This window comes from Montipora capricornis, chromosome 11, assembly GCF_036669925.1.
Source record: "Montipora capricornis isolate CH-2021 chromosome 11, ASM3666992v2, whole genome shotgun sequence".
Classification (NCBI taxonomy): domain Eukaryota; kingdom Metazoa; phylum Cnidaria; class Anthozoa; order Scleractinia; family Acroporidae; genus Montipora; species Montipora capricornis.
Window position 1 is genome coordinate 33,893,714 of NC_090893.1, and position 10,000 is coordinate 33,903,713.

At 38.9% G+C, this 10,000-nt stretch overlaps 1 protein-coding gene across 3 annotated transcripts in view; it reads right to left on the reverse strand.

The window, feature by feature from the left end:
- LOC138024830 (ferric-chelate reductase 1-like) overlaps positions 1–10,000 on the reverse strand; it is a 106,050-nt gene that overhangs the window by 47,098 nt on the left and 48,952 nt on the right. For all 3 annotated transcript variants that reach the window (XM_068872006.1, XM_068872007.1, XM_068872008.1), the window contains exon 6: positions 6,393–6,569. In XM_068872006.1, the coding sequence (XP_068728107.1) occupies positions 6,393–6,569 (177 nt within the window). The remainder of the gene's footprint in view (positions 1–6,392; positions 6,570–10,000) is intronic.

Here is a 10,000-nt window from a genome sequence, read left to right on the forward strand (position 1 = left end):
TAATTCAGTTGGACACTCAAGCATTTTGTGCGTCTAACAGTTGCAAATCCAGCTATACTCAGATAGTCTCTCACGATCTGACATTTCCTACCAATCGATAGACTTTCCGCTTTGATCTATAGTCACCAACCATCTGGAATCGGGCTCGCAATATCAGTATACATCACCACTTGGTGACTAGCAACTTCCTGTTATTTCACTTGCTCCCATTTCTACGACCTGACTTCCGCCTATCAGATCGTCCTTACAAAAAAGTGCATCCACCTCAGTTTGAGCGTATTGGACAACCCTCCTCTTTCTCGTATAGTGTCTTGACTACATTTGCCGCTCATTGTAACCTCTAAATTAACTCAGTTTTTCTCTTCCCATAGCTTGCAAAAACTATGGCAAGTTTAGAATAATATTCAAGAGGAACTAAAATCTGGAGTGAGCATGACAAACCACTTGGTGTTTTGACCACATTTAACCTAGGCCGGGGCCAAGCGTGTAAGTCTCACCTTGAGAAGCTCCTTAAATTGCAAAAAAGGTGCTCTTAGATTTACGTTCTTTTTTTTAATTTCAAATAAAACGCCGTACCTTTATTTACCGAAGCAGGTGTTTTACCACTGAAATTTTCCATTTTTAAGATCACAGCTAATTTAATGTATGACGTTAGGCACAAAATAGCACCTAGTAGAATTCAAAAGCAGTTTCAATATATTTCTAATATCCATTCTCATTACACTCGATCCTCTGCTTCAAATAATTTCTATACGCAAAGCTCTAGACTCTCAATTCAGCTAAATTCTTTCTCGCGAACTGGATCAACTATCTGGAATGGAATTCCCTTAATGCTAAGAAATCTTAGAAAAAACGACGTCACTTCGAAAACAACTAGTCTACTTTTGAATATTTTAATTTTGGAAGACTCTTATCTAGAAACAAAATTATTCATAGAATGAAGCATTTTGCCAAATGATATTGGTCTTAAAAATTAAAAGATAATCTTAGTTCAATTAATCCACTATAAATGCACTTAATGAATTCCTTATCACTGCTATTCCTCTGTTCTTTTATTCGAAAGAATCTTAACTTGATATTTGTGATATCCTCCATCTAGAGTAAACTTTTTCGTCAAATATTATTGAATCTTAAGATTATCAGCAATCAATGAACTAGAATTTCAATCTGTATTCCACTGTAGTACCTCACATCTTTACAATAGAAACATTCAGTCGCTCTAGAACAATGACATTATTCTTAAATATTTATTATTTCCTTTCGTAATCTTTGTCATTGCATTTTTCTTTTCGCCCAAGTGAGTCTTGATGCTGTCAACGTAATGTCAAATTGTATCAGGGACTTAACGCATTGGATGATATCGAACAATTTGATGATTAATGACTCTAAGACGGAATTATTACTTATTGGTAGTAAGCAGCAGTTGGCTAAAGTACAAATTGATACCATTGTTGTTGGAAACTCGGAAGTTTTTCCATCTTCATCTGTTTGTAATCTTGGTGTATTTTTTGATAGTCATATGTCTATAGCTAGTTATATCAATAAGACATGTGCTTCTGCTTTTTATTATCTATACAATATTAGACGTATTCGTAAATACCTTTCTGTTAAAGTCATAGAATCTTTATTTCATGCTTTAGTAACAAGTCGCATTGATCATTGTAATAGTCTGTTATTTGGTTTGCCAGATTGTCAGTTGAATAAGTTGCAAAGAGTACGTACTGCAGCAGCAAGGTTGATTTATATGGCACCTACATTTTGCCATATCACACCTATTTTAGTGGAATTACATTGGCAGTCTGTTAGATGGGGTATTGATTATAAGATACTGTTAATCACATTTAAGGCTATAAATGGCTTAGCTCCACTGTGTATCTGTCTGATCTAGTAAGTATTAAGTCTTCTACATATTCATTAAGATCGAATGATAGTAAAATTCTTAGTGTACTATTTTATCTTTGCTCCACCCAACTCGATTAGCCTTGCTAAATTTGGGAGGACAAACCTTTCATTGTAACTAGTATTGTATGTAATAAACGTTGTTGTTGTTGTTGTTGTTGTGTTCAATTTCCTTGTACCTGTTCTATGTCGGCTTGAGTCTTGGCATGTTGCTTTTATTTCTTATTCTTTGTTTATATGTGTGAACGTGTAATTTTAGCTTATAACTACATTAATACTATAACTTCCCTGATAATCATCACAGTCCATTGCTTCTTGACTACACAAAGATCTTGATGAATTGTAGATTGTACTTTTCTTTTCTAAATCGAACTAAGAATCCCACCTACTTAAAAGAAATGACATGAAACTTTACCGTCGGAAGTAATGCAGGGTCAGCGGTCGTCAGCAATGGCGGCCACGAAATTTGTGGGAGCGATGTTCATATTCCTCCTCGCACTAGATACATGAAATAGGATACGGAAAATCCCACCTTCTGGTTACAAAACGTATACTAAACTTCCATGCGATATTTTAACACAGTCGACACGTGAAGTTTGAGTGAATGAAGACGCTTTTCTCAAGCTGGTTTATCGAGTGAAAACCAATATGGCGGACAACCTATCTGGTCATAAACTAAACTTCGCCCTGCTACTCCTGTGTGGTGACATTTCATCAAACCCTGGCCCGACACCTGACAGCCCAGAAACGCATTATAAGAAGCGTTTTGAGTGCGGATTATGTCATCAAACAGTTAAGTGACATAAACAAAGTTTGCGTTGTGATGATTGTGGGAAATGGTTCCATACTTCATGCCAAGCTACTGAAGGCACGGAATCTATTGAAGATCTAAACAGTACCGTGGCATGGGTTTGTCAGATATGTGATTGCCCAAACTACTCTACTCTGTTTTCTTACCATACCATCTTAGCGACATCAAATTCCTTCTCTAATCTTAACAACAGCTCTAATAGTACATCTGATAGCCCTGGTTACCCTGTGGCCTCATCGTCTCCTAAGGCCCGTGGCGTCATCGTCTCCCAAGGAAATAAGTGACGTTAACAGACACCGGTACCACTCCTCATCTTGGTCACCAAAGAGTGTAAGGCAAAATCCAGGTCTCGTACTCTTCGCTCGATCAATACGAAACAAAAAGCCTGAATTTAGGAACCTAATCGAAACAACTGTTCCCGATATAATCCTGGCTATATGATTCCGTGACAAATGGGGAAATATTCCCTAGGGACCTGGCTAAACACTATAGTATGTTCCGTCGAGATCGGTGTCATACCTCTGGAGGTGGAGTATTTATCGCGGTGACCTTGTTTCCTCACGGAGAACTGAATGGGAAACAGACTGTGAGATTGTTTGGGTCGAAGTGTGTATCAAAGGTTGCAAACGTCTGTCTGTATGTGCTTATTATAATCCTCACGAAGGCGACGTGGAAAGCTTCATTAATTTCAGCGTCTCACTTAGTCATCCGCGCAACCGTAGCTCTCATGTTTGGGTCACTGGCGATTTTCAATCTTCCCGGCTTTGATTGGCAAAAAATTGTCTCAAGCCTAATTGAACTAACAAACAATTATGTGGAACTGTTTGCAGATCATTATCTCACACAAACGGTCATCTAACCAAAGCGGGGTGAAAACACCTTATATCTGTTCGCAACAGATAATACTTCCCTGATAAAGAAAGTCACTGTGATCCCTGGTATAAGTGACCATGAGGCTGTGTATGTGGAGGGGGACGTAAATTCCATCAGTTATAACAAAAAAGCAGCGAAAAATCTTCCTGTAAAAAAGCCGCCTGGGTAGGCCTGGAAAGACATATGTCCTGCTTTTGTTCCGCTTTTTTAAATCTCCAAAATGATGACTCATCTTTGTTAACTACTCCGGTTGGCAACACGACTTTATTCCTTGAGCACACACGAAATATTATACACACATCGAGCTAATCTCGCAAGTTTTTTATACTTATGCAAATCTAGAAAGTTCTAAAAAAAATGTCTCTGCATATATTACGGTTTTCAGGACAATGCTGACTAATCAACAACACTCTAGTCCATGCTACGACAACACCTGAGAGGTGACAGAATAAATTGGATCACCTAAACACTTCTAAGCTGATTATGTAACAATCTTCTGCTATCAATGAGTTGTGGTCGTCCTTTAAGAGCGAGCTACATAATGCTGTTGAAAAAGATATCCCTTTCAAGCAAGCCAGAAAGAAAAATAGACTTCCCTATGTTGATTCCAAATTGAGGCGACTCACGAGAAAGCGGGACAAACTCCATCGTAAACAAGACCCGAGGTACAGAACTGTGAGGCATACAGTCCAACGTAAGTCGAGGGCAGCGTACTGGAAGTACGCAGAGGATGTAGTGACTCCTACCAATAACACAACAGATAAAGCTCGCACTTCCAACAAACGCTTTTGGTCCCTCTTTAAGCACGCAAAAAGTGACCCCTCTGGTATACCATCTCTCAAATTTCGAGGTCAACTTGTATCCGATGTTGCTACCAAAGCGTCAGTACTTAATGACACATTCTACACTGCATTTACACGTTGCCATGCAGACTCAACTCTGCCTTCAGATGCCTGCAGCCCTTACCCGTCTATGCCCGATATCTCCATCACAACACCAGGAATTGAAAAATTGTTAAAGAACCTCAAACCCCATAAGGCTGCTGGACCCGACAACATTCAAGCCATGGCCCTTAAACAACTGGCTCCCCAGATAGCACATGTACTTCAGAAGATTCATTGTCCCTTAAAATTCATCAAGTTCCAGATGACTGAAGTCAGCAAAGATCTGTCCCATATTTAAAAAGGGAGACAAGGTCTTTGCAAGTAATTATAATTATCGCCCTATATCTCTTACTTGTATCTGTAGTAAGATCATGAATAGCAACTTATACTGTTTACAGCATAGGTTTAGATCTGGACGGTCCTGCGAAACGAAGCTTCTAGAACTAACAACTGCTTTGCACACAAATCTGGATCACCGCAAGCAAACTGACCTCATTGTGTTGGACTTTTCAAAGGCCTTTGATAAAGTCTCTCATTAAAGCTTGATTTCTACGGGATAAAAGGTGGTACCAAACTTTGGATACAGGACCTCATACAGGGAAGACAGCAATGTGTTGTTGTTGATGGCTGCCAGTCATCATACCTTCCCGTTCTCTCCGGTGTTCCTCAGGGATCCGCGATCGGCCCCGCTCTATTTCTCATTTTTATAAATGATTTTCCATAGTATGTACAATCAAGGGTTCACCTGTTCGCGGATGATACGGCTATCCTGCTCACAATCGATTCTCACGAGGATTCTATGAAACTCCAGGCAGATGTCACAAGAATGGAAGTGTGGGAAAAGGACTAGGATATGTCTTTCAACCCTGACCAGTGTGAAGTCCTCCAAATAAGCAGGAAGAGGCAGGATATCGATTTCAATTACACCCTTCACGGGACAGTATTGCGGACTATGACCGGTACTAAATATCTTGGTGTACATCTTACGAAAGATCTCAAGTGGAACGTCCATATTGGTAACATCACATCTAAAGGCAGTAAAACCCTTGGTTTTCTGAAGAGAAACCTTCGGGTAAGATCTAAGGCCGACAAGGAGAAAGCCTACATGGCTCTTCTCAGGCCTAAGATAGAATGCTGCTCAACAGTTTGGGACCCTAGAGATGGTATAGAGAACAATGGCCGATATAAACTTGAGATGGTCCAGAGGCGTGCGGCACGTTGAGTCTTGTCACGTGCACGATATTGTGACTAATATGATCGAAGCACTTGGTTGGGAGTTGGGACACGCTTGAGCATAGAAGAGCTGTTGCTCGCGTCTTGTTATTGTACAAGATCGTCAACGGCCTTGTAGCTATAGAACCAGGAGAATATCTATGTAAACCAACTAGGAAGAGTAGACATGTAAAAACTCATACCTTTAAGAAAATAAGATGTAACACCGAATCTTACAAGCTATTCTTTTATCCTAGAACAATAGAACTTTAAAATTCCTTGCCTGAGCACATTTTTACTCAAGCCTTCTCAATCGCAAACCTTAAAAAACAAATTTCGAAAAATGTAAAATAAGATCTTAGCTGACCCCCCGGTCAATAACCCTTTTTTTTAGAGGGGTGGCCGTATCGGATCATTATCATCGTATCACTAGATAATTTTTTCATCATTAATTAGTACAATTCATCTCATCATGAAATATGGGTACCTTCTGCAGGTACCGGAGCAAAGATTACGTAAAACAAAAGAAACAAAACACAAAAACCAAAACAATTTCAAAGAAAGATTAATCCCAAGTGACCAAAAATACAAAGCTCTGGTAAGTGCACAAATACCCCAAATGCGATTAAAAGCCGTGGAATGAAATTTTCATGAATAATTTCTGTTGTTGTTGTTATACGACAACTAATTAAACTGTAGTTTATTTGACTTACCATCAATTTCCGGTCGTTGAAGGCAACAGACACATATCTTTCCTTTGCACTCATTTCTATTGTGACATTTCCGTCAGAAACTTGGTAAGTAAAAAGATAGTTGCAATCAGCACTACCAGTACAAGTTGTTGGAAGCGAGTAACATCCTTTAGTGTCTCCACATCCACTCTTTTTAATCTGAAAATGTGAATCATTTCAACAAAAATGACTGCACAGACTTCCTAAGCAATGCTCTTCTCAAATAGGACTCAAACCCACAACGATAATAATACGAATTACCACATAATATATCAGAGTCATAAACTGCCACAGAAGATAAGAATATAAAATGCTCTAAAGAGGTGTGGGAAAGGTTTATTGATTTGAGAGCGTATCAAGCCATGTGATAATGATATTGTTATTGTCATTCAGACTTTAGTCTCAGCTTTTATCATTCACGTTTGATGTCCATTGTTGTAGTGCATTCCTTAAATTCAATTATTTCTGTTTTCAAAACGATTTCTGCTGCTATAGCTCAAAACGAGAATAGATGATAATTTTTGTACATGGAAAATAAATTATCTCGAGTTCGAAATGGTGCTCAACATGTCATAAGGAGCATTAGTAGCTTGCTCAAGAAAGTTTAGAAAGGTAGGGGCAGAAATGAAAGACAAGAATTATAACGGCTGCAATACAAGCAAGATTGCCAAGGTAAAGGACATTCTTTTATAAGAAGGTTAATCATGAAAAGGAACTTGACTTGTTAGATCCCTTGCTTGAGCACAAAATGAAAAGTTTGAAAGAAATTTATTACAATATTCTGTCGCTTTGTGAATTGGTGGCAGTCAATGTGAAATCAAGGAGACAGAAAATGTTGCCAATTGTCAGAAATGCATCCGGAGACATTAAATCAACAAAGCGATGAATTCCCTGTTCATGATGTCCAAGTAAGTCATGGTCAATTTGCCCCGGGAATCAATCAATTTTTGCAGAAAGCTAAGGCGAAACTGCCTCAATTGGTTCTGCCCTACTTACGAGGTGATGTAATGGACAGCCTTTTTATGGGATTCATTCAAGTCTGTCACTCATGAAAATGAAGCTACCATTTCCGTTGAGGTTCGAAGGCTCAGCAGCACAATCAGTTCCAGGACGTTCTTTGACAGAAGCTAATTACACTTACAACTATACAAGAGAGATTTGGGAAACCCAAATGTTTTAGCTGGTTCTATTGACCTGGGCATATCAGATCATCATCTTATATATGCTGCTTTTTCTACAAGGAGTAACTCAAGCCTAAATTTATTACAGAGTTAACTGAATAGAGTGTAATGTGAAGTGCTAGATTTCAATCCCATATGAACCATGTGAGCGTTAGCCCTACTGATGGAAATGGGCCCACACAAGGACAGAGAAAAACTCTGACCAGGGTGGGAATTGAACCCACGACCTTTGGGTTAGATCTCCGCCGCTCTACCGACACAGCTACAAGGTCAGACGGGAGCAGGCAATGGGAACTGAAGATGTTAAAGTCACGGCAATGAACATGTACAAGTAGAAGGAAACGTTACGTTTATACAAACGTTGGCCGTGTAGCACTTATATTTTAAACAGAGTTAACTGACTAGAGTGTAATGTGAAGTGCTAGTATATGGTGTTCGGTAATGGACAATATTAAGATACAAACTCCAAATCCTCTACCAGAAATGATTGTAAATGGGCATCAGATTGAGTCTATTGCAAGTGGGACGGTTTTTCAAGTCTCAATAAAAGCTTTGCTGTATTTAGTTGTCATTTATCTACGAGAGATGATGATTGTAGAATTATAGCGGGAGGGAATTTCAATGTTATTCTTGATCCGAAGCTTGCTGGCCAGGGAGGTACCCCAAAACTAAAGGAATCGGTTGAACAAATTGAAAATATTTGCTCTACACGTGATTTAGTTGATATTTGGAGAGACAGAAATCCAACATTGAAACGTTTTTCATGGTGCCAAAAAACACCAACAGTGCAAACAAGGCTTGATTATTGGCTGGTTGATAATGCTCTCCAAGAGGATGTCGACCACGCCGCGATTGCGCCTGCCATTAACAGAAATCCTTTGGCACTAAACTGTTTGTTATTGTTACGGATTCGTTATTTAAAGTGGATGCGTGTTTTTAATAGATGATTTAATCGGTTCGTCCTTTGCTCAGGAAAAAAAATCGAAAAAGTTGATAAGTTTGTTTGTTTCGCTCTAAAATGCGAGCGAAGTGCTTTTTTTAATCCGTTTGCCCAACTGGGTTTCGTTGTGCATCGACAGTGCCCTTGTGTTATAAATACGTAATCGCACTGAGTTCTCGTAAAATTAGGGGGAAATCTCACCTAACCGTTATTTAAGTGTTAGTGCGGATCTTGTTTAAAGTTTGCCCTTTCTTGATTGCATTGCCGTCTTTTGCCGATTCTTGTTCCAAGCCAACCTGGCGTGTTTCAATGAAATACATCAAAATGTGAATGATCTCGTTTTCAGAGATAAAGTGGAATAAAGTACATCAGTAAAACTTTTCTTTGACCTTGAAGTGACAAAGTTTTTTTTTTTTAATGGCTTCTAATTTTAGCGTGATTCCTATTCGCTGGCTATTGACAGTTGCCTCTGAAATGGTTTTTTTCCTTTTCCATTCGCTCGCTGAGGGTGTGCTTGTTTTCTAATAAAACTCGTGTGGTTCAAGAAAAATCCATTGCTAAACTGGTGAATTCCAAAGTAAATCTCACTCGAAAAACCGATATCGCACTCATCGCTTTGTGATTCATGCGATAAAAGCGTAAAAGTTACGGTGGAATTCAATTTCGGTCCATCTTTTGTTAAATGGATTCGCACGTTTTATTCAAGTGTATCCAGTTGTGTGATGAACGATGGCTTTACTTCAAATTATTTTACTATTGAAAGAAGGGGTGAGACAAGGTGACCCTTTATCTCCATTATTGTTCTTGCGTGCAGCATTAGACAAAATGAAAATATTCAAGAGATTAGAGTTCGAAAGGAAGACGTTAAACTTCCTTTATTTGCTGATGACTTGTCTTGTTTTGTGAAAGATAAACCTTCTCGTGAAAAATACCTCAAATCGCGTCGGAAAATAACCACAAAGGAAGGAAGCTACCAACAATGGCAATAAGGTTAGGCTTTTTAATTGTTTTTTGTTTTTTTGTTTTGTTTTGTTTTGTTTTGTTTTTTTTTTTTGTTTTTTTTCATGTATTTATCTTCTTAAGCCTTTTATCGGGATTCCTATACAAATCCTTATATTGTTTTCGGCCATGCTCGCACTGAGCTTGGGGCGTCTGTGTAGCGAGAGAGAAAACTTGTGAAAACCTGTCTTGTAATTAATGTGGCCAAGGAGAATTTAGCCCTCCTTTTACAAGCCACACAGGCAACCAGCTGCAAAGTTTCGAAATTAACTGTTGTGAGTAATGCTGTGACCTCCTGTAAGTTCGAGTTTGATCAGCGGTTTAGCTTGTGTCTTTAGTACCCAGTTTTGCACGGCGCGGGGACTATGTGAGAATTTGCCCGCCATGTTGGTTTGTCATTTGGCGGACTTTACAGTTTTACCTGTAATCTGAGGAGGTTCAAGCGTATTCCGTAAGTTAGTTTTCAGACA